The sequence below is a fragment of the Pangasianodon hypophthalmus genome, chromosome 6 (genome assembly GCF_027358585.1).
Source record: "Pangasianodon hypophthalmus isolate fPanHyp1 chromosome 6, fPanHyp1.pri, whole genome shotgun sequence".
NCBI classification, from domain to species: domain Eukaryota; kingdom Metazoa; phylum Chordata; class Actinopteri; order Siluriformes; family Pangasiidae; genus Pangasianodon; species Pangasianodon hypophthalmus.
In genome coordinates this window covers 1,802,279-1,828,302 of record NC_069715.1, presented here as the reverse complement: position 1 = coordinate 1,828,302, position 26,024 = coordinate 1,802,279, and the positions used below count along the sequence as shown (strand labels likewise).

The 26,024-nt window shown below is 38.7% G+C and overlaps 2 protein-coding genes across 3 annotated transcripts in view; one reads left to right on the top strand and one right to left on the bottom strand.

Annotated features, from left to right (window-relative positions):
* The window catches only part of lysmd2 (LysM, putative peptidoglycan-binding, domain containing 2), a 7,171-nt gene extending 2,862 nt beyond the window's left edge, over positions 1-4,309 (top strand). Inside the window, exon 3 of the mRNA XM_026927011.3 lies at positions 3,154-4,309. Coding sequence (XP_026782812.3) covers positions 3,154-3,202 — 49 coding nt within the window. The 3' untranslated portion in view covers positions 3,203-4,309. The remainder of the gene's footprint in view (positions 1-3,153) is intronic.
* Positions 4,310-4,467: 158 nt separating this feature from the next.
* On the bottom strand, positions 4,468-24,532 carry scg3 (secretogranin III). 2 transcript variants are annotated; one of them, XM_034305517.2, is made up of 12 exons: positions 24,276-24,532; positions 22,944-22,996; positions 22,304-22,334; positions 21,964-22,188; positions 19,943-20,085; positions 18,471-18,584; positions 17,771-18,029; positions 16,565-16,681; positions 13,691-13,774; positions 12,846-12,950; positions 11,538-11,627; positions 4,468-6,313 (listed from the first exon to the last, which is right to left on the bottom strand). In XM_034305517.2, exons 1-12 carry the CDS (start codon positions 24,418-24,420, stop codon positions 6,195-6,197), a joined length of 1,485 nt encoding a protein of 494 aa, XP_034161408.2. In that variant the 5' UTR covers positions 24,421-24,532; the 3' UTR covers positions 4,468-6,194. The 2 variants fall into 2 exon arrangements, with proteins under 2 accessions (XP_034161408.2, XP_026783556.3); XM_026927755.3 differs by having other exon boundaries at positions 21,964-22,173; positions 24,276-24,530.
* Positions 24,533-26,024: the final 1,492 nt, after the last annotated feature.

The following is a 26,024-nucleotide window of genomic DNA, read 5'->3' as shown; positions in this document are numbered from 1 at the left end:
TTTATTAACCAAACCAGTGACTTTATAATTCATAACAACAAGTCTGTGGTGTTATAACGTCACAGTGTGAATAGTTTTTAAGTACGCAGGAGATGTAAAACGTTTACACACCCCCTGTTTAAACTGCAGGTTTTTGTGATGTAAAGAATGAAACCAAATCGTATAAATCATATCAGATCTTTTTTCCAGCTTTCATGTGAAATAGAAACAGAAATATTGCAGTAATCTGGATGCATTATTGAACACACCTGTTTATAATGGGTCATGTGACGGTGCTGTGAACCAATCACATTCTAGCTCATGTTAAAACGTAATCATCACACAGCTGTCATCAGTGAAGTGATTCTGATTAACCTTCTGTACGAGGTTCTTCACGTCTTCTTGGTTTCATCCGGGTGCTGAAGCCGAAGAGCTTCCAAAGCATGTACAGGATCTCACTGTGGAAAGATCTCGATCAGGAGAAGGGTGCAGAAGAATTCCCGAAACATTAGATGTACTGTGGAACACTGTGAAGTCCATCATCAACAAGTGGAGAGAATGGAGCATCACAGTGACATCACCAAGAACAGGACGTCCCTCCAAAACTGACGCGAGGAGGAGAAGAACAGTTATCACGGAGGCTGCTGAGAGATCTACAGCAGCATTAAAGTCCTGGTCACTCCCTGGATGTGAGAGCAATCTCTCATCTTCATGTATCTGGGGTTCGGGGTTCGGGGTTCAGTGACAGAAACACTTTCAAACCATGTGGCAAAATGTGTAGAACTTTCTGGGCGTAATTCTGAAAGGCATGTTTGGAGGAAAAATTAGACAGCTTATCATCCAAACATCACCATAACCACGGTGAAGCATGGTGGTGGCAGCATCATGCTGTGGAGCTGCTTCTCTTGAGCTGAGACTGAGGCTGTAGACAAGCTAGAGAGAATCATGGGTAGCTCCAAATACCAAATATTTTAGCACAAAACCTGCAGATGTCTGTTAGATAGCTGAAGATGAAGAACCGTTTCACCTTCCAGCACGATAATGACCCAAAGCACAAATCCAAGTCAACAAAGGAACAGCTTCAGAAGAAGAAGAAGAAGAAGATCAGTGTTTTGGGATGGTCCAGTCAGAGCTCAGATCTAAATCCTATCAAAAACCTGTGGAATGACTTGAAGAGGGCTGTGTGCAGGAGATCTCCTCACTATCTGATCGATCTGGAGCGTTTTTGCAGGGAAAAGTGTGTTTTTCACTTGAACGTTAAAGATGGAAAAAGATCTGATATGATTTGTCTCGGTTTCATTTGATGACGTCAGAGATACCTGTATTTTTAAGCGAGGCGCGTCAGCAGAATGTCGGACGGTAGAAGAAACTCTGAAAGACTCGAGCATCGTGGATTTGAGTTTAAAGAAAGCACTGGTAGCTTTGTTACCCTGTTGCATTGTGGGTAACTGACTCAGTTCCTCCCGTCTGACTGAGAGGAAATTCTCAATCCTGGACTGTGCATGATGGAGTTTTTCCCTACGCTGAGTCAGACACTGTGTGTGTGTGTGTGTGTGTGTGTGTGTGTGTGTGTGTGTGTTTGTGTGTGTGTGTGTGTGTAACTCCAGTAGATAAAAGTGCTGGAGGTGCATCATGGTGCTGTGTGTCCTGTTTTAAAGTAACGAATCAATAAGGCGTTTTAATTTGATTCCTCAGCGTAGTTTTCAGTCTTGCTCTTCTTGCTCTTCGCTCTAAAGTTTTGGCACAAAGCCACTGCAGTGGTGGGAAGCGTTTCTTATCCCGCCTCCCTCCCGTTCCTGCGCAGAGGATTGTGGGAGATAGTGATGGCAATTTCAGGTTTTTTTTTTTCTTCACTGAGTCAGATCATTTGACTCCGACTCCCAAAAGAGTCGACTCTTTCGGCTCTCAAACGATTCACGACACAGAATCACTAGACAGAATAGTCAGGATCAGGATCGAGATCAAGATTGATATCAGGATTGTATTGCTCTCTCTGTGTGTGTGTGTGTGTGTGTGTGTGTGTGTGTGTGTTTGTGTGTGTGTGAAACCACCAGGGAAACTGTCTGAGATATTTTTGCCCTTTTATGGAGATAGAATTTACTGAATGTAATTAACTATAATTTACTGATGCTTTCAGGCAGATGAGAATCAGAGGGTGCATTAGGACGGACACACACACACACACACACACACGCGCACACACACACACACACACAGAGTGTAACCGATACCTGGGTCAGTGTGGTACTGGGAGAAAAAATGCGATGAATTAATAATGAACACTGGAAAAATATCAGAGGCTCCATAATAGCTTTTCTTTTCTTTCTTTCTTTCTTTCTTTTATTTTCATATTTTCTTATTTCATTATTTATTATTTTTTTCATTCTCTCTCTCTCTCTCTCTCTCTCTGTGTTTTGATGATTTCTTTATCATTCTTTTTTTCTCTCTGTTTATATTTCTTTCATCATTTTTTACTTATTTTCCTCATTTTAACTTTCTTCATCATTCTTTCTCTTTCGGTCTTTGCCTGTCTCTGACTTCCCTTTCATTTTATTTTCTTCATTTTTTTATTTCTTTCTTTATTTCATCTCTGCTTTTTCTGAGAATGTTTTATAAAACATGTTATTTAACACTGAAATCACTGATTTGCACGTGAATTGCGCTATATGTTTATGAACAATAGGTGTTAATTATCCACGAGTAACTACATGGAACTGGAAGATACTTCAGCGAGGGTTCGAAGCTGAAATCCAGCCCTGTAGCTACGCTGATTAATTACAACTCGCACGCTAAAAACATTTCACGATTTATTTCATTTGTTTCATGATTCGTTGGCTCGTGTCCTGTGTGTAGTGCTGTGTGTAGTGCTGTGTGTAGTGCTGTGTGTAGTGCTGCGTGTGTGACAGCGTAATGGCCGATCATTCACGTCACATCTGTGCTTCTCCAGCGCCCCCTAGTGGCCAGGACACTCGGGTACCGTCTGAAATCTGTGTCTGTTTGCTACGATCAGCTCAGTCTCAGGAACCGAGCCCTGTTTAAACTCCTCTGCATTTCTTCTAATACGTTACAGAAAGACAGAAATGCAATCAGTGCCTCTGTTCTTTTCTGGGGTGCCAACTGATTAACCAGCGTGTGTGTGTGTGTGTGTGTGTGTGTGTGTGTGTGTGTTTACAGGGAGGATGAAGATCGGACACACGCGACGTCGTCTTATCAGGAGATATAACCCCCGTCTGATCACGCTTGTCGACAGCTGAGACGATCGTATCCATGTATCCCTCCATCCATCCTGCTATCCATCTCTCCCTCTATCCCTTCATCCATCCATCACGCTATCCATCCATCCATCCTGCTATCCCTCCCTCTCTCCATCCATCCCACTATCCATCTATCCATACCTCCTTCCATCCATCCATCACGCTATCCCTCCCTCCCTCTCTCCATCTCTCCCTCTATCCCTCCATCCATCTATCCTGGTATCCAACTCTCCCTCTATCCCTTCATCCATTCATTTTGCTATCCCTCCCTCTATCCATTCCTCCCTCTATTCATCTCTCCCTCTATTCCTTCATCAATCCATCACGCTATCCATCCATCCATCCTGCTATCCCTCCCTCCCTTTATCTATCCCTCCCTCCCTCTATCCATCCATGTATCCCTCCCTCTCTCTATCCATCCCGCTATCCATAAATCCATCCCTCTATCTATCCCTCCATCCATCCATCCATCCTGCTATCCCTCCCTCCGTCTATCCCTCCCTCCATCCATCCATCCATCCATTTCTCTCTCTGTATTTTATTTTAAATCTTGTCCATGAAAAAACGGACTCGTCACCTTCACTGCCTTTCACTTATTATTATTATTATTATTATTATTATTATTATTATTATTATTAATATTATTCTGATGAATGCTGTTTACATTCAGCTGTCTGTGTGGCATTAAAGGGATAATCTGTAGCCGGAAACATTAATACGGCTATAAAATGAACCAAACTACCATCTTTTCCCTCCATTACTTCTTTGTAAAAGCTGCTGTACAGAACCGAGATGCAATCAGACGCAGTTATTCCAAATCTCTGTTAATATCTGACGCGTGTTTACGAGTTGCTGTTCGCTCAGTAAGACTATACGGACGTGTGTGTGTGTGTGTGTGTGTGTGTGTGTGTGTGTGTGTGTGTGTGGGGCTGCTTGCTGACTTTTAATTTGTTTTTATTTAATCTGTACAGGACTCTTATGTACATTTTTGCAGTGTGAATGTGAATTTAAACGATGTTATTGTGTGCTTTTGCGTTTTAAAAAGAAATCGTAATAAACGTATCAGTAAATCATTATTCATCTAAAATTTTTTTATAATTGTGTGTGTGTGTGTGTCTAATCTGATCATTACGAGGTGTCACACTTCTTTAATATGTTATATGTATGTTATATAGCTATAGATCTCTTTCTTAAAGCTGAAGACTCTCAAAAACACGCAGACACGCCAACCACATCGTTAAAGAAATGCAACGTTTATTCGCAATTCTGGAAAAAAAAAGGAGAAGAAATCACAATATTTACATTGAAAAATACTCGATTGTGTTAGACTTGGTTAGATATTCCACAAGCAAGAGAAAGAAAATCAAGAAACAGGAACACAAATCGTTCAGAGTCGGAGAGAAAATCGCCAAATTATCGTAGTTAGTTTGTTAAACGTTGAAATCAAATGCAGATAAAACGCTAGTAATGCTAATACAGATAATACCGTATTTCCTGGTGTAGGAGTCATTTAAAAAAAAACAAAAAAAAGCATTGTCGTGTTTTAAGTTCCTGTAAAACAGCACTTCAGCTCCCCCTGGTGGCGTCGTCTAGCTTAGTGTTTGTCCTCTTACGTGTACTTCGGAATTATGATCAACAACAACGTCACCAAGGATGACTACATGATAGCTGTGTCATAGATAGTCAGCTAGCAAACTGAGCTAATGTTAATGATGAGCATTAGCGTGGTCGTCATGGTAACGTTATATTTATAACAATTTAACTGCTGTTAAATTAATCAGAAAGAAATTGAGGATGTAGCTCAAGATACCAAAAAAAATAAATCCTAGCTTATTAGCAGTTAGTTAACTGGCTAGCTAAGTTAGCTAAGGTTAGCAATATTAGTTTATCTGGCTTGGGTTGACTTATTTATTATAGAATTATAATAAATATGACTTCCTGATCTAAAAGTTCCACATGACATGAAGCTTTGTAAATAATTTCAATTTTGAGCCATGAAGCTAGCTAGCTAGGCAAGTAGCTAATGTTAGCAGTGCCCTTCTGGTAGTTTTATGTTTGTAAAATACTTCTTTATGACACATCTTTATTCATAAGTTACATTTTTACAGGTTTCTATGGTAACATGTTAGCTAGGAAGCTACTGTCACAACTGCCAGAGCATTATCTACCATTAAAAACCCCTGACAAATGTGCAAAAAAAAAATCGGTCTAATGTGAAAAAAAGGATAGCTCAATATTATTATGTGTATTTGTTAGGAATTTTAGATTCAGTTACAGTAAACAAGCTAGCTTTATAGCTAATGTTCGTATAGAAAGCTGCAAAACTAACTTACGAATAAATAACATTATATAGAAGGTATCTTAAGCTAAAACTACCACAAGTCCATTGCTAACATTCGTATGTTTAACTAGCTAGCTAATCTTCGTTAATATTTTCACTTATCGTGAATATATCATATAGTTTCTTCCATTATATAACCAGGAACGTTATACGGGAATACGGGAATACGGAATACGGGACGTACGATAATTAATATATAAATAATAATTAATTTCAAGCCGCCGTACAGCCACGTAATGTAACATAAATACAAAAAGGTTGTTTACGAAAAGAAAAGAAAAAATAAATGGTGCGTAAAAAGCTAAAGCGTGAAAGTGTGTAAAAGTCAGTCTGAAATTTGCTTCTTAAGATCTAACGATAAACCGTAAATATCTTACACTTCAGATTATTGTATCTTACGCGTATTTTATCCTTACAGGCCTAATCGTCTATTGCTAATTATTTTGCGTTGAGTGCGTATTGCGTTCTGATATATTTATTTACCGTTAATAAAATGTTTAGCTTTTTTTTTTTTGTTTAATTTGGAAAGCTACTGTATGACGTAATACATCGGACTAATTTCGTCAGTACCGTTTAATAAATTATTACTGTAACTGATTACGCAATAAATACGCCGTGTCCTACAGGCTTCCGTAGATCCTTTTAATGACGTCACCTTCGTCCTTCTTCAGGATTCCCTTCTCGATGTACGTGTCCACCTGCTGGTCCATGAAGTCCCTCAGCTTGGACAGATCGTAATCTGAAAAATAATACCCAAGAAAATTCCAGAAGTTTCTTTATTGGTCAAAAACAGCGTGATCGATAACGAATCATACGAAACGGTAAAAAGCTACTCGAGCAGCTGAGACGTGTTTGTTGTGTGAAGCTTCTTTCTGTAGATTTGCGCTGGAGCTACGAGGATGATGTCGCTAACGAGTAATGAAAGTTTATAGCTACCGGTTTAGCGTTGTGTAAACATTGTGTCCAGAGATCCTGAAAGGTCACGGCTACACACACACACACACACACACACACACACACACACACACACAGATGCTTGTCTTACTATCCTTGTGAGGACCTTCCACTGACGTTATTACTAATGCAGGTAATTAACGCTATGCTGTACGGAGCTCTCACTCTGGCCTTTAACTCAGGAACCAAAACTAAACCTTTGACTACTTTAGTTTTTTTTATTATATTTTTTAAAAGCTGCAGTTTTCCTCATGAGGACGAATCAAAAGTGGAAACTGTCGGATATTCCTTTGTTCCTTATCAAGATATAAAAACAGACAAACACACACAGAGCCATGATTCACCCACACACACACACTACTGCTTCCCTCAGCTTATCCAACACACACACACACACCACCGTTTCCCTAAGTCTATCACACACACACTACTGCTTCCCTCAGCTTATCACACACACACACACACACACACACACACACACACACTACCGTTTCCTTCAGCTTATCACACACACACGCATCCGGCATTAGCCAAAATACTTCCCTCCATCTGTCTCTTTGGATACAGTGTGTGGGTGGAAAGAGGAATAGAGTGATAAAGAGAGGGATAGACAGAGTTGGAGAGATGAAGAAAGGGATAAACAGCGATCAAGAGATGAAGAGAGGGATAGATGGAGATGAAGAAATGAAAAGATGGATAGAGATGAGGAAATGGATAGAGAGATGAAGAGAGGGATAGACAGCGATCAAGAGATGAAGAGAGGGATAGATGGAGATGGAGAGATGAACAGAGGGTTAAATGGAGATGAAGAGAGGGATAGATGGAGATGGAGAGATGAAAAGATGGATAGAGATGAAGAAATAGATAGAGAGATGAAGAGAGGGATAGACAGAGTTGGAGAGATGAAGAAAGGGATAAACAGTGATCAAGAGATGAAATGAGGGATAGATGGAAAGAGAAATGAAGAAATGGATAGAGAGATGAAGAGAGGGATAGAGGGAGATGGAGAGATGAAAAGATGGATAGAGAGATGAAGAGAGGGATAGATGGAGATGGAGAGATGAACAGACGGTTAAATGGAGATGGAGAGATGAAAAGATGGATAGAGAGATGAAGAGGGGGATAGAGGGAGATGGAGAGATGAGAAGAAGGACAGAGATGAGGGATAGATGGAGATGGAGAGATGAAAAGATGGATAGAGAGATGAAGAGAGGGATAGATGGAGATGGAGAGATGAAGAGAAGGATAGAGGGAGATGGCGAGATGAAGAGAGGAATAGATGGAGACGGAGAGATGAAGAGAGGGTTAAATGGAGATGGAGAGATGAAAAGATGGATAGCTATCTTTTTCATCCTCCTCCATCCACTGTATCTCTCCCTTTATCTGTCCCTCCTTTCATTACCCTCACATCTATCTCTCTGTCTATCCAGCTTTCTTTCTCTTTATCCATCGTTCTCTCTCTGCCTTAATGCTCTATCACTCCATCCTCCTTTTATTCCTGCCTGCTTCTATCTCTCTCTTCATATCACCTTCCTTCCTGTCATTTATCCCTTTCTTTATCTCTCTATCCTTCTTTCTGTGTATCCCTCTCATCTCTCCATCTCTTCATCTCTCCCATCCTTCTTGTCATCTATCCCTTTCTTTATCTCTCATCTTTCTGTCTATCTCTCTCTTCATCTCTCTCCATCCTTCTTTCACTCTATCCCTTTCTTCATCTCTTCTATCTCTGTCTATCCCTCTCCTTGTCTCTCTATATCTTTCTTCTCTCCATCCCACTTTCCATCTATCCCTCTCTTCACATCTCTTCATTTCCATCTATCCCTCTCCATCCCTGTATCTATCTATCTCTGAGCCTCTACTGACTCATTTCTCTCTCTCCATCTTTCATCCCTCCATTAATCACTTATATGATTATATTATTATCATCATCACAGTGTAATTATATAATGGACGATATAATAAATGCAGCTTGTGTTTAGTTTTGAATCTCCATCATCCATCTCGTCTCTTTCTCTTCACGGCTCTCCCTCCATTCTCTCTCTCCCTCTGTTCTCTCTCCCTCCGTTTGCTCTCTCCCTCTGTTCTCTCTCTCCCTGTGTTCTCTCTCTCCCTCCATTCTCTCTCTCCCTCTGTTCTCTCTCTTCCTCCGTTCTCTCTCTCCCTCTGTTTATCTCTCCCTCTGTTCTGTCTCTCTCTGTTCTCTCCTTCTGTTCTCTCTCCCTCCATTCTCTCTCCCTCTGTTTGCTCTCTCCCTCTATTCTCTCTCCGTCTGTTCTCTCTCTCTCCGTTCTCTCTCCGCCTCTGTTCTCTCTCCCTCCATTCTCTCTCCCTCCAGTCTCTCTCCTCCGTTCTCTCTCTCCGTTTTCTCTCTCTCTGTTCTCTGTCTTCCTCCGTTCTCTCTCGCTCTGTTTTTTCTCTCCCTTTGTTCTCTCTCCCTCTGTTTTCTCTCCCTCTGTTTTTTTCTCTCCCTTTGTTCTCTCTCCCTCTGTTTTCTCTCTCTCCCTCTGTTTTTTCTCTCCCTCTGTTTTTTTCTCTCTCCTCAGTCATAATCGTATTAAAAATCCTGTTTAACCCCCAGACTTCAGTTAAACGGGAGATTCAGGCTGATGACGTGATTCAGATTTTATTGTTTTATGTTTCAGATATTTATTCAGTCTCATTATGTGTTTTTAATCCTTATTCTAATTGGAACCCTCCTTTATAAACCCCCTCAGCTGTAGAGTTCTACATATACCCTTTACCGCTTCTAGTTTTAACCTTTTACAGTATAAATGAGAAGCGACACGACTGCCACAAACACTTACGGAGCACAGACCAAACAAAGAACCCTCTTTTGTGTCCTAAACAAAAGCTCTGCATGTCTATAATCAGCCCGCGTTCATTAAGCCTCATGAATATGAATGAGCGACTCTGTACAAAGCGGCCAATCGTCTCCTCCGCTGGCCCACGCTCATCAGAATCGCAAATTCACACGCACAAAAGAGACTCTAATTGAAGAAAATGAGGTGGAACATCAGAGGAACGCTTTTCAGGGCTGCGTCTCGATGTTATCTGGAGACCGAGTTTGTATAATATACAGTGAACAAGCGTAATAGTGTAATAACGATGATTATCTGCGCACGCAAACAGCCGCATTGCGATTTTACATTCATGAAAGTGTGATATTGTATTGTTGCGGTCTGATGAGGACCATACGCTTCTCTCAAATGAGCGATCTCATTATCTCGAGTAAACAAAATTTCCCCGAATTGAAAATGTTATTGGATAAAGATGTAAATGACACGAGATCACGGCCGAGCAAATAAAATGAAGTTAATAAAATATGTGAAGTAGAAAAAGTAGTGAGGAACTCTACTTAACTGAAAGTACGAGCACTGTGTCAGAATCGTACGCAATTAAAAGACGTCTGGAGGCAAAACCAACAATTTAACATACTCAAGTATTCAAGAGTAAAAGTAAAGAGCTGACAAGTTCATGCCCAATCCTGCAAGGCACACTAACAATGAAAACAAAACTTAACAAGCTACCTAAATTTATCAAACTAATTTCCAAAACATATCTAGCTAGCTAATTTATCAAACTAATTTCCAAAACATATCTAGCTAGCTAATTTAATGAACTAATGTCCAAAACCTAACTAGCTAGCTAATTTAATGAACTAATGTCCAAAACCTAAGTAGCTAATGTATCAAACTAATGTCGAAAACCTAACTAGCTAGCTACTTTATCAAGCTAATTTCCACAACCTAACTAGCTAGTTAAATTTATCAAACTAATTTCCAAAATATATCTAGCTAACTAATTTAGAAAACTAATTTCCAAAACTTAACTAGCTTGCTAATTTAATGAACTAATGTCCAAAACATATCTAGCTAGCTAATTTAACAACTAATTTTGTTAAATTGTAAATAGCTAGTTACTTTAACTAGCTAAATTACATAAACATTTAAAGTTAAAAAACTATTTTGGCTACGATGGCAACTTTGAAAGGCTGATATTTAATTTTTTACGTGGGAGGCAAATGAGACGTCTCATCCTTTATGAATCGGTAGAAACAGCAAGTCATCGTACTAAACAGAAAAAGAAAAACGTCATGGCATTTTGAGATTTGTAGCGAATACTCTGAAGGTCAAAATGAAGATGTATCATTAAAAAAACACTTTGTCATCAGTTTCCTCTCAGTGAATGAGTGCTGCATGTTCTCGTCATGTGTTTTCTGTTTACATCCCCACGTGTCTGTGTTTCTGATTGGTTCGTGACTCCTGCGTCCTGTCCTCGGGGGTGAGGTATTGAGGTGAGGTACCGAGGTACTGAGATGAGGTACTGAGGTGAAGTACTGAGGTACTGAGGTGAGGTACTGAGGTACTGAGGTACTGAGGTGACGTACGGAGGTACTGAAGTGAGGTTCTGATGTACTGAGGTGAGGTACTGAAGTGAGGTTCTGAGGTACTGAGGTGAGGTACTGAGGTATTGAGGTACTGAGGTGAGGTTCTGAGGTACTGAAGTGAGGTTTTAAGGTACTAAGATGAGGTACTGAGGTACTGAGGTGAGGTTCTGATGTACTGAGGTGAGGTACTGAGGTACTGAGGTGAGGTACTGAGGTGAGGTTCTGAGGTACTGAGGTACTGAGGTGAGGTACTGAGGTACTGAGGTGAGGTACTGAGGTGAGGTTCTGATGTACTGAGGTGAGGTACTGAGGTGAGGTTCTGATGTACTGAGGTGAGGTACTGAGGTACTGAGGTGAGGTACTGAGGTGAGGTTCTGATGTACTGAGGTGAGGTACTGAGGTACTGAGGTGAGGTACTGAGGTATTGAGGTACTGAGGTGAGGTTCTGAGGTATTGAGGTGAATTACTTAGGTACTGAAGTGAGGTTCTGAGGTACTGAAGTGAGGTTTTAAGGTACTAAGATGAGGTACTGAGGTACTGAGGTGAGGTACTGAAGTATTGAGGTACTGAGGTGAGGTTCTGATGTACTGAGGTGAGGTACTGAGGTGATATCTGCGCTCACCTTCTTTGTTCTCCTCCTTATTGTGCGTTTTGAGCCACTCGATGTTCTTCCTGATCGCCTCCAGATACGACTCCGACTTTCCTGCGTGACCTGGAGAGAGAGAGAGAGAGGGAGAGAGAGAGAGAGGGAGAGGGAGAGGGAGAGAGAGAGAGAGAGAGAGAGAGAGAGAGGGAGAGAGAGAGAGGGAGAGGGAGAGAGACGGGGCGTCGCAAAACAACCACAGCAGATATTAGATGAGGTTATGTAAGGGAGTGTGTGTGTGTGTCAGTTTTATTATTCAGATGTCCTAGATTTGTTCTGATCAGGCTGTACACGGATATTAAAGTACTGCAGAGATGTTTCTCTCTCTCTCTCTCTCTCTCTCTCTCTCTCTCTTTCTCTCCCTGTCTCACACACACACACAAACACACACACACACACACACACACACACACACACACACTGTGACCCAGTCTGATGTTTGTTTTTTTTGGTTGAGGACACAGTGGGACTTCCTGTCACCTATAAACACGACCTATGTTTCAGTGCAGCTAAACACTGGGGTGGTGTTTACGTGGGCGGCCATCTTGGACAACCGGAAATACTTTTTAACCTCAGCGCAGTTTGCTGTAAATATGAAAATAAACAACATCAGAGTGGTGACAGTAACTCCGCTTCATCACACCACCCCGTCACTGATGATTTAACTATAACAGCACAACACATACACACAGTGTTTTTATTCCTTATTTATAGACATGTTGTGTGTGGAGCCTTTTTGGCCCAGAATTCAGCCACTGCTGTAGCTGACCTACATTTCATTTACAACAGGAAACATTGCCATGGTAACCAGGCTAAGAGTAAAAGAGTAATTATTCTGTGATGTTATTTTTCTACACTGCACAAAAAAAAAAAAAAAAAAAAATACAGTTTCTAGAAATAAATGCTTCAAATATGCAAAGATGATCTGCCACAAGTGCAAGAACAACTTCTAATTTAAAATGAAAGCTTGTAAAATAAATCTTATATCAGTTTGTTTGATAATTATAATAAAAGATAATTATATAAAGTCGACTATATTTAAGATCACAAATTTGATTTGGCGTGAAACGTATAATGTCATTTTGGGAAAATGGAAAAAATTCTCCAGCTGATTTTTTAATTATTATATTATATATTATTTATTTATTTATTTTTAGATTTTTGGGAAAAATTTGTTTAATGAAATTTTATAAAGTAGAAGATAAAAATAGTGATTAATAAATGCTAAAAATGTGTAAGAGAGTTACTCGGATAGCGATTCGTCCCTCTGTGATGATTAACGCTCACCGTTCTCCGCTGGCGTTCTCTCGTCCTTGGTTGAGTCCTTCAGGTTCTCGTATTCCCTCAGCATTTTGGCGGTTTCCTCTTTCGTGTTGTCGTCCTCGTCTGTCGCTGTTCGTGCGGCGAGGGAAAAAAGACAGCGAGAGTTACGGGACATAAAGCAGCAAACAAAACTGAATGTAATTCACTGAATATAAGACAATAACAGTCAGCTCCAGAAATAATGGCACCCTCAGTAACAATAACAGTGGAACGGCTATAAAAAAAATATGTTTGTTCTTAATTATCTTCATCTCACATTAGAAACATGAGAGCTATTTAATCTTTAATTGTAGGAAACTGAACCCTTGACAAGAATGTGTAATTTTTTTTTTAAACAAATCCAGCTGTTTCAAAATTATTGGCACCCCTGCGTTAAATACCAACATAACAGCACAGAATCTTTTCCTATTAATCATTATGAGTTTGGAGAATTCAGAGGATCTAACCAAGAACCTCTTGATGGTCTCATTTCATGTGTGTGTTCTGTAATATTCCTTAAACTGATGAATATCATACATTCGGTTCATAAAAATGTCTGTAATTTCTATAATAAAAATAAATGTACTTCAATTAAAGGTTCACTATCTTTCATAGTTTCAATACGAAACACATTAATTAACCACAACCAAACTTTTTCTTCATAACAGATCTTTAACAAGAGTGCCAATAATTATCGGGAAAAAGCTGATGATGTATAAGCCATTAAATGAAAAAAAAACAAGGATTACTGAAGTATTGAGTTATCAGTTGTGAGTAACTTTATTTTGTGTGTTTTAAGTGTTAATGGATGATGTCTTATTATTTCCTGCCTGTAGGGGGCGTGATGCTGACGGGACCCAGCGCTTTCCCGAGCTTGTTCTTGGTTTGGGTGGCGATCATGTTGTCCAGATTCTCTGTATGACAAATATAATTAAAATATAATTAGCATATCAGCAGAAAACAGGCTGCTAATTGTGGGGTTTAGAGTTCTGATACGCAACAGCACTGGAAATAAAACGAGTGTTTATTCTTAAGACAGCATGGATTTGTTTTTCTTAAAAACTAAATCATTTATAGACTTTTTTCAAGGAACAGTTTGGTAGAAAGTTAAATGCAAACATCATCCCACTTAATGCAAACGTAGACATGCTTCATGTCCGGTGTTTGCTTCTTTAATGCTAATGTAGCTAACGCGTCGATTTTACACAAATTAATGCACGCCATGCAGAAGCAGCTCGAGGTCTAACGTGAAGCTACTGCATGTGAACTAAATAAAAACTAGCCGGTTTTTACTACGTAGCTGAAACTATGTAGCTGAAACGATTTCACTGGAAACTTACACTCAGTTTCCCTCACACTCTGTATCGGCTTGATAACTAGCATAACTAACTAACTAATTAACTAACTAATTTTCTAGTAACTAATGATCTAACCTGCTAAATAGGTAGCCCAATTAATCTAAAATAGCTAGATGACTATTTACTCTTAATAGCTAATTATGTAACAAATTAATTAACTAACTAATGATCTAACCTAGTATTACCATTTAATTAACTTTCTAACTAGGTAGCATAACTAATATCTAATGAAATTAATTAACTAACTGACAATCAAACTAACTAATGATTTAACCTAGTATAACCGTTTAATTAACTTACTAACCAGGTAGCATAACTAGTGATCTAACTTGCTAACTCAATAGCATGAATGATGATCTATTTTAACTAGCGATCATAAGTAATTAAAATGCTAACTAGCAGTTTCAGATGGACGGAGTTAAAGACATAAAATCCAAAGAACACAAGAAATTAAATGTTATATATATATATTTTTATCAGATGAAATAATATCCTGTGTTTGTTTAATCATCTTTATCGGGTATTTTATTGCTGTTTTGTGTATAAACTGTATGAAATCACAGCAGTGCATTCTGGGTAATTTGTGCTCCTGAAGTGGCATCAAATTTAATTCCTCATCTAATTAACTTCAGTGGAAATCGAGACAGGAAGTTGCATTAAAAACAATTAAAACACAGGACTGAAGACGTCAGCGTGACGTTCTGGTGTCTCTGAGCTGTTTGTCCTACACACACACACACACACACACACACACACACACACACGCATTAGCATTAGCAGGACTGGAGAATGACGTGCGACTCGTTTCCTGTTGGAACCGGTTTAAAGCAGCGTCTTGTTTCCAGGCAGCACGCTTCTTTATTTACACGCCGTCTTTATTGGCCTGATGTACGTAAAGGTTTCCATAGCAACCTCACGATTGGACAGAAAACAAGCCCGTTATCTGTGTTTTGTTAATGAGAGTCCTGGCCTCGTTACCCTGGGACAACGAGGCGTAAATGAAACATTCTGATCAGGTCACATTATGGCTTTCATTTATTTTAACTAAAACTGGAGCAATTGTGTAACTGTAAAAAAAACAAAAAAAGGCTTACATTTCAAAGTGTGAGTTTTTTCATGATTATCATCCTTTCAGATGAAGTATTATGAAGAGACAGACTGGACAAAATGTTAACTTTTTAACTGATAAGTGTTACTGCATCATAAAATCTAACAGCCAATCATGATCCTGTATGCAAATGAAAGGGGAAGGGCAACATCTTAATGAAAACAAATACAACACAGAAAACTTTGACGATTTTTAAATTACGTTTTGTGCAATATTCTTTTATTTTTACATTCTCATAACCTTCTATTATTAATTCCTTCTTTTCCCAACTGCTGAGTCAAATAAAAGAATGAATCGTTCTAATGAATTGAATACTAATATCCAGATATTAATTTAACTAAAAATGATATTAATTGTCAGATAAAGTGTAAACGATGCTCCTGCCTCATCATGGAAAAGAGAAAACAATTTCTAATAAAAAGAAAAAGCTGCGAGCAGGAAAGAGAACAATAAAAATGGCTTTTCTAAACATTAGACAGCTGCTCTTTGTGTGTAATCGTGTGTGTGTGTGTGTGTGTGTGTGTGTGTGTGTGGCTCTGATAAAGGGAACTTGCTTTTCAAAACACACAAAAGAACCACAGTCATGATTGACCTCTTTTGTTTTTCCCAAACACACATATAATTATCGTTTCTATAGTAACAGCTCACTGAGAGGGACTCACACAGCAGACGCTCCGCATAATCGCTGACATGGTGAAGTTTTCTGTAAGGAGATGTTTATGTAACACTTATGGAAGGAGTCTCCAGTGTCAGCGCTTTGTAACAGTCAGAAGTAAAGCTGGAACTTTAAGTTTTCTGACATCTTCAGGACGGAGGAGTTTACGCTTTTTTGCGGTTTCTCCGTAACATGCGTAACATGCTGCGATTTTTTTGTTTTATTAACTTCAAGAGAGAAAAAAAGAGAGACTGGTGAGAGAATGACTGTTTATAGCTGCTATAACGTAAGTGACAACAGGAACTAACCTGTTTATGTAGCTATAAATGGATAAAAAGTATGATGTGTCGTTCTTTAAAAGATAAAAACTTGTTGGGAAATTGCTGTGGTGTAAGAGGAATAAAACACTTGGGGACGTGCTGTTAGAGGAAAATAATCAACTTCAGGTTGGTAACAGTAACTGCTTCATTACTGTTACTCAGTATTTTACTGTAACATCAACACACACACACACACACACACAGTGTTTATTCCATCAGGTGTGTGTAAAGGAGTAAAGTCCACACAGTGTGTAGCTTCTTACCCAGGTAGGACACGCCCTCCTCAGGTGTGATGGTGCCGTATTTCACCATCATCTTAACAAAGTCAATGAGTGTCTTCATGATGGTGATGAGAGTCTCTCTTTCTTCAGCGTCTTGCTCTAAAACACACACACACACACACACACACACACACACAAAACACACACACATTTAATACTAATATAGAGCAGTATACAGAGTTGACGATTTAAGTCCAAAAGTCACCTTGATATTTACGTTACATTACGGGAAAGTTGCTGGTATTCAGAGTCGGGTTACGCAGCTGCTGAAATACATTTTTTTTCTGCTCCACATTCAGATTATTAAAATCACCTGCACGTAGTTCACGCCTCCGAGGTTTCCTGGTGTTTTATTTCTTGAGTACGAGCATCCGAGACATGGTTTTTCACTAGTGTAAAGAGCACAGCCTTTAAACTCAAACCCTCAGCTTTAAACCCGAAATAATCAGGGATAGAAAAAGACTGAAGAAGGAAATGGCATTTTTTAAACTCTGTGCTTTCAAATGAATTACGATGTAACATAAAAGCCTGGGACCATTTAAAAATAAAAATGAAAAATGACTAATATGATGATATATGAGTGAGAAAATGTCAAGTGTTGAAATAAATCTAATAGGAGTCTATATTCCTCGTGGTAATAATCACATTAATCACAGATTTAATTTAACAAAATGGCTTCCACACTCATTATTCAGCAGCACATAGAATAGCACTTGATCCAGCACAGAGCGTTATTTTACATTTTACTCTTTTATATTATGCGCACAACTTAACAAAGCCATGAGATTCTAAATTGAGGTCATGAAATTGTAATGTGTGTGTGTGTGTGTGTGTGTGTGTGTGTGTGTGTGGGATGTAGGAGATTTCATCACACTTTTAATTCACTATAGTGTGTTTGTCATATTAATAAAATAACGTCAGTGTTTGTGTTAATTCGATGCAGTCTACTGTAAAGAAAGTGTGTGAAGGATAATCTGACCAAGCGCTCATCTGATACACTTACAGAGAAACTTTATGTTCGTTCATCATTTTATCCATAAATAATTCAAATACGTAACTCGAAATAAGCGATGACCCACATGCGTAACTCTCACGTAACTTCTGAACAGAGCTTCGGTCTGCAGTTACGTCTGAGTTCTGAATACTGATGAATTTCAGTATTAAATCCTCACTGCACACTTAACACACCTGAGTCCAGGCTCTTCAGCAGTCTGTAGAAGTTGGGGAAATATTGCAGGTCCTGCAGTTCATCCTCAGGGTTCACTTCGTTCCTGTCGTTTCCTTCACTCACTCCATCCCAGTTTCCATCAGCATCTCTGATCTCCTCCTCCTGCTCTTCATCATCACCATCACCATCATCATCATCATCACCAGCAACATCACCATCATTAACATCATCATCATCATCGTCATCATCAAACCGACGACTGGGACGATCCTCCTCATCCTGGAGAGGGAACGAGAGAGAGAGACAGAGAGAGTGAGAGAGGTAGAAGACAGTGAAAGTCAAAAAGTAACAAAACAGAAAGAGGGAAAAGAAACAGAGGGAGAAGAATGGAAAGAAAAACGTTAAAAGAGAAAAGTCATATGAGGAAAAAATAAAAATGAGAAAAAAGAGAAAAAGATGGGGGAAAGGGAAAGGGGGACAGATGAAAATTATAGAATGAAAAGAAAAAGAACACAGGAAAAGACAGAAAAAGATGGAGAAATGGAAAGAAGAAAAGACAAAGCAAGAAAGGGTGAGAGACAAAAAGGAAAGAGAGACAGAGAAAATTTATAAAATGTTTTTGAAGTATTAAAACTTTATTGCTGTTATTTATTGTGTGTGTATATATATATATATATATATATATACACACACACACACACACACACGCACACACTGTACCCTGCTGTTGTCGTTCAGCTCCTGGATCTCGTTGTTCTTGGCATTTTTGGTGATCAGATCCTGCAGAGCTTCAGCAACTTCTACCTCCAGAGTGTCAGCTTGACTTTCAGTGATCTACACACACACAAACACACACAAACACACACAAAATACACACACACAAACAGAATGAAAACTTTGGTTAGTGTGTTTGCATGTGTGTGTGTGTGTGTGTGTATTTTGCGTGTGTTTGTGTGTTAGTTTAGAAGAACTGAGTTCGAAGCGTAGGAGGAGTAGGAGGCCTGTTCTAAAAATGAACAGATGGCCTGAAAAAACTAGGAGAGATGAAAAGAAAGGACTGAAAAAAAAATTCTCTTTGTGATGAAAGTGAATCTCAGATTTGGATCTCTGGGTGAAGCCGAGACGTCGCTCTGAGGAAAATGTATTTCTGATGAATTTCTTAAAACAGTCACACAACAAGCCTCAAAACATGACAGCAACATAGAAAGAAGCCTCAGCGATGTACGCACTTCCTGTGACATGTTAACAGTCTGAGATTAGAACCCTGGGACTAAATGCCATAAATGTAAATATAAGAACTGAAAAAAATGGGGCTAATCAAGATTTAGAACCCTGGGACTAGACTAGGCCTTAACAAGATTCAGTACAATAAGGCGAGGAATAACCAAGAGGTAGAACCCTAAATACTGGGATTAACCAAGAGGTAGAACCCTAAAGACTGGGAATAACTGAGAGGTAGAACCCTAACGACTGGGAATACCCAAGAGGTAGAACCCTAAATACTAGGATTAACCAAGAGGTAGAACCCTAAAGACTGGGAATAACTGAGAGGTAGAACCCTAACGACTGGGAATACCCAAGAGGTAGAACCCTAAATACTGGGACTAAACGAGGTAGAACCCTAAATACTGGGACTAAACAAGAGGTAGAACCCTACAGTCTCTGATAAACCAAGAGGTAGAAGCCTAAAGACTGGTACTAACCAAGAGGTAGAACCCTAAATACTGGGATTAACAAAGAGGTAGAACCCCCAAAATTGGGATTAACCAAGAGGTAGAACCCTAAAGAGTGGGAATAATCAAGAGGTAGAACCCTAAATACTGGGATTAACCAAGAGGTAGAACCCTAAATACTGGGACTAAACAAGAGGTAGAACCCTACAGTCTCTAATAAACCAAGGTGCAGAACCCTAAAGACTAGGACTAACCAAGAGGTAGAACCCTAAAGACCGGGAATAACCAAGAGGTAGAACCCTACAGTCTCTGATAAACCAAGAGGTAGAACCCTAAAATCTGCGATTAACCAAGGTGCAGAACCCTATAGACTGCGACTAAACAAGAGGTTGAACCCTACAGCCTCTGATGAACTAAGAGTCTGAACCCAAAAATCTGAGCGTTAGAACCCTAAAAACAGGGACTGACCAAATTAGAGCCCTAAAGAGAAGGTTTGAAAGGCAGGATCTCGCTTCTCACCAGTCCAAGTTTGAGGAGTTTGGAGACGATTCTGTCGAAGACTCCACGGTCGTCCTCTTCGTAGATTTTATTGGCGATTTTCTGGACGATATCCTCGGCTGTGAGCGGAGTTCCATCCAGCTGGTGCAAGCTCTCTGGATCGTCTGTGAGGGAACGTTAGAACGAGAACCTCAGAAGGAATAAAGACGTTAGAACTAAAAGTGCAGTTACTAAGAATAACCACATCTTTCATCGATTAAAGGAGGAGCTCAAAAGGGCGAGCTTCACAGAAACTAGGTTGCGTTTGAAGTTATTGATGGAAGTGTCCTGTCTGATACGTTGTGTGTGTGTGTGTGTGTGTGTGTGGCTGGTTATTTATGCTCATGATTAATGCTGTATATTGTGTGTAAATGTTTTATAGTGTGTGCTAGTTATGTAAGTGTATGAACGTGTGAGAATGTGGGTCTGTTTGTGTGCTTGTGTCTGTGATTCATTGTGTGTGTGTGTGTGTGTGTGTGTGTGAGGTCACATTGAGCATCTGCTCCATGTCTGCATGGGTTCTGGCTCCATTTCTGTTCTGTCTGACTGTGTAATCGGATCTGTGCTGACTCGCCCGGATTGACATTTCTGTATGAGGCTTAAAATCCTACTCGTGAAACTTGAAATCATTTTCATCGTATTTTAGTCTCTTTCCAAAAAGCAGGCAAAAGAAAAGCGTTCTTCATGTTAGCAGCGTTGCAGTTAATCACACGCAGCTAAACAGAAGCAGATAAATAAATAAATACGTGCAGGATGTTATCGATCAATTTGCTGGGTAATTTCTGGCACACACACACACACACACACACACACTCGATCCCACAAGGTGCTATGCAGACATGTACCTGTTAAAAATTCCTTTATTTACACTTTATTTAACACTCAGTTGTAATAAACAGCAGCCTTTATTATAACTACTGACCTGTAAAACTGTACAAAGTGTGTGTGTGTGTGTGTGTGTCCTGCAGTGATAGACTGGAGTTTAACACTCTGAATGTCTCACAGAGCAGACGGTCATAGGATTATCTCCACCCCCTCTCTCTCTCTCTCTCTCTCTCACACACACACACACACACACACACACTTCCTGAGCCAGCCCTTCATTTATCAAGCTTTCAAATCACTGCTAATGCTTTCTGCATCATCGTCTCTGTCCTCATTAAAAATCAACATTTTTATAGTTTCTGCCTCAGAGTGTGGTGTTTATTGTGGTGTTTGTTGCTTTATCTGTTGTATTTTGGGTTTTAAAATGTATTTAGACTTTTGTTTCGTATTTTGGTATTTGGTATCTACTCTGGTAAATGTGTGTGTTTATGTTGGGGTTTGTAGATTTCATGGTCATGTGTATAGTTTTAACATCGACGTCTGTAGTTTATATTTTAGTGTTTAGAGTTTGTACCTTGGTATTTATAGTGTCAGCTTTAGTACTTGTAGTTTTATGTCAGTATTTATAGTGTTAACTTTAGTATTTGTAGTTTCTATGTCTGTATTTATAGCAGCATTTGTAGATTTTCCCATTTGTAGTTTACTTCTTGTTGGGTTTTTTTTTGTCTTTTTTACTCTATGCTCCTTGGTAGTTGGTTTATATTTATGTTTTATACTGTATTTGTAATTTTAATTCTGTACTGGTAGTTTATATTGTTTGTATTGTAGATTTTTTGGTATTTCTGGGTTACATTTCACTACTGGTACATCATTTTTAGATGTACCTTGGTATTTGTAGTTTACACTTTGTGCTGAATTTGTAGTTTTTACTTCAGTAGTTTTGTTTTATATTTAAGTATTTAGAGTTTTATTTGTAGTTTCAACCTTGATATTTGTGGTTTTAAATTTGCTGTTTGTAATTTTATCTTGATTGTTGTAAATATTTGTAATTCATACTTTGGTTGTTGTAGTATCTGTTGGTATTTTAGTTTTATGACACATTTGTCTGTATTTTCCTCATTATTTGTAGTTTTAACTCCAGTATTTGTGATCTATATTTTGGTGTTTTCAGGTTTCACCTTGGTATTTGTTGTCGATGCCGTTCTTGGTGGTGTCGTAGTCGTCTGCTAGCCTCCTGTTCTTGGTGGAATCGGTCTCGTCGTGTGTGTAGTGATCGTCTGTCGAGTCTGATTTTGGTGTTTCATTGTTCAGCTCTCTGGACTTCTCGGCCAGAGACTTCAGCAGTGTGATGTCATCATCGTCTGGACTGGACTGTGTGGGCTTCGGCTCTGAAAGAATATAATCTGATTACACAGAAATGCTCAGTACACTGTTGCTACGTACACTACGAGCCAAATGTAAGAAAACAAACAGTTTCAAAAATAGTAGTCAATAATTTTTCTGTTTTTTTTCACTCACCTGTCTTACTTTCACTGTCAGCTTCTGCAATCTTTTCAGGAAACAACAAAACACAAAATAAATATAAAATCCAGATAGAACATTAATCAGAGTGAGAAGAACTAAATACTAACTGTTAAAATGGCTACAGCTTTTGTCATGTTCAGTCCCTCCAGGATTTCGCAATTTTGCAGTCGCAGAAATTCATGCAAAATCATGCAAACTCCACAATATTCAAACACGCTTGCAATTTTTCAAAATTACAGCAGATTTGCAGCAGATTCAAATTTCCACAGATTTGTGCCAAGACGTGTCATGTGACGTCATCACAACACGCATTCAGTCAAAGCTCTGTTCGATTCACGTGTGTTGAATGTGAGTACAGCTAAAAGGTCTCATTGACTGACAAACATCATTGCAAAAGATCGTGCGAAACAATTTTGTAGTACGCAATTTCGCCAATTCAAGTAGTTTTCTGCAAAAAAAAGCACAAAAAATTCAGAAAAACACAAATTTTGAAAAAAATTTCTCCAGCAAAATCAAAACTTTTTGGCTGCAACAATCACAAAAAACTTTGCAAAATCCTGTGTGGAATATTATAGTCTCTCTCTCTCTCTCTCTCTCTCTCTCACACACACACACACACACACAAACTTCATACCTGCTGCTGTAGTGGTCTCTCCTCTGTTAGCTGCCTGTCGTACTCTGCTTTATCTGCATTAGGATATAAACACACACACACACACACACACACACATGAATTTTGCATGAAAACCCAGGTTACTTTTTTACTTTTCGTTTGCTTGCTTTGCTAAACGTCTGTGTGTCGTTTCAGTCGAACACTGAGGGGAAGAATCTGAGTTTAGTTTTATTCTGTACATTAATGTCTGAGTTTAATTCTGTGAGTCATGGCGGTGATCAGACCTGCAGCTTCAGCGTGCACCGAGCCTGACGAGTAATCTGATTACAGGCTAAACCATTCAACCGCCATGGAAATACAGCGCTAGCCACATCCAACACACACACACACACAAACACACACACACACTGTTACACAACTCTTCATATTCCTGTACGTTTACAATAACCATTCATATTTCTGAGGAATAAAGGGACAATTCTTAACCTTAATTATCTTCATTATCTTCATTAATCACTCAACAAACTGTTAAACTCACAACACCTCACATTTCTACAAATCATAATAACACATTCATTATTCATAATAATTGTCTAATGGATTAATATGTAAATCACAGAAGCTTGTCTTCATTTTTAACATGTACTTTATTGTAGTATTTTTAAAAAATAGGTCATTTATAGCAGCGTTTTATTTCAAATGTTTTTATATGTAGTGTACAGAATTTTCTTTTATCAGTTTTTAATTTTATTGCGGGTTTTGTGTTTTTTTTTTTTAATATGTAATTTCCAGCAGTTTTATCATTTCTCAATATGTGATTTATAACAGCGTTTTCATTCTTTAATATATAATTTATAAAAGTGGTTTCATTTTTTAAATATGTAATTTATAACAGCGTTCTCCGACTCAGGACCTTTGTAATGTCAGTAAAAACAACTTACTACAGACCACAATATCACGAGATATTTATTTAATAATACGGTGATAAACTGCAAATCTTTATTGCATGCTATTACCTCATCAACTTTCAGATATATCACATTGATCTTACATCTGTAAATGTGTTAAATTAAAGTGAAATGATGACAACTGCAACAAAAATAAACATAAATAACATAAATCTAATAATAATAATAATAATAGTAATAATAATAATAATAGTAGTAGTAGTAGAGAAGGAGAGGGGAAAAATCAATATTTACAATATGTTCATGATATCAGTTTACATTACAACAATCAATATTACAATGCTTTATAATTATAATAATAATAATAATAATAATAATAGTAGTAATAATAATAATAATAATAATAATAATAATAATAGTAATAATAGTAATAATTATAGGGTACCTTGTGATGCAGGAGGGGTAGGAAAGGCCTGTGTTTGGTGTAAAAGTGCAGTTGTGATGGAGAGGAAAAGAAAAACCGCCACTGTGTTCATCCTCACCATCTTCATCATCCTCATCATCCTCACCATCATCACCATCATCCTCATCCGCGTGCCTCCGTTTCTGTAATGGCGGAGCGCGCGACGGTCAGTTTATAAAGCAGCGCGCGGATCAGCGTGTGTGTGTGTGTGTGTGTGTGAGAGAGAGAGAGAGAGAGAGAGAGAGAGAGAGAGAGAGAGAGAGAGAGAGAGAGGTGCACCTGCTCTTCCTGTGAGCAGAATAACGGGAATAAACCGAGAGCCCGTGCGCAATATCCGCCTACGTGCACCAGGTTGCCAGATTTATACAAAACAAACATTACAGACAAAAAAAAAACTCTCCCCTACATCACATCTGTGCCTGGTGTTTTCTTTAACTCTGTATTAAAGCAGAACTGTAGAAATATCCAGTGTAGTGCATTAGAAATGGATGGAAATGTTTCTGCAGGCAGGGGGCGCTGTGACTCAGGCGATGTGACGATACACTTTCCCACAATATCGCGATAAAATATCCCTCAATACACTTTACACAGATATCGCAGGTATCATAATAACCTTTTATACCTTTTTTTTAAAAAAATAATGACTAAATAAACGGACCTTCGAAGCAGCTGATTTGACGTTCATTCAGTTTTTTTACTCAGTATTTAAAACGGTAAAATTTAGTCTCTTCTTTTTCCATTTTCATTGATATTATTAGATGTTAAATATCAAAACAAAATATCATGATTCATATCACGTCTTGAAGTATCGTGATTATGATCCTTTCTGACATATTGCTCCGCCCCTACCGCTATAAAAACCCACAGAGCTGCTGAGTCGATATTTATATTACAGAAATGTAATTCAACTATTCAGATATTACGCATTTTATTTAAATATGTACGATAATATTTTCCCCACTCTTTATTAGATTGGCTTCAATAAATTTCTATTAGATGTGGATGAGTGTGTGTGTGTGTGTGTTTGTGTGTGTGTGTGTGTGTGTGTGTGTGTGTGATGACTGATGTCCAGCGTTCTCAGGATAGACTCTGGATCCACAGCAACCCTGATCAGGATAAAGAGCTTACTGAAGATGAAAATAAGGATGTTGGAGACATGAAATCCACTCTGGCAACCCAAATTAATCCACAAGAGCAACTCAAATTAATCCACTCTGGCAACCCAAATTAATCCACAAGAGCAACTCAAATTATCCACTCTGGCAACCCAAATTAATCCACAAGAGCAACTCAAATTAATCCACTCTGGCAAACCAAATTAATCCACTCTGGCAACCCAGAATAATCCACTCTGGCAACCCAAATTAATCCACTCTGGCAACCCAAATTAATCCACTCTGGCAACCCAAATTAATCCACTCTGGCAACCCAAATTAATCCACACGAGCAACCCAAATTAATCCACTCTGGCAACCCAAATTAATCCACTCTGGCAACCCAAATTAATCCACACGAGCAACCCAAATTAATCCACTCTGGCAACCAAAATTAATCCACACGAGCAACCCAAATTAATCCACTCTGGCAACCCTAATTGACCTGCGTCACACGGAGGATATACATTTGATCCAGCAGCTATAAATGAACGGACAGATGCTTTTGGTAACACACACACACACACACACACACACACACTTCAACTTCAAGCAACTCCAGAGCACTGTTTTAATA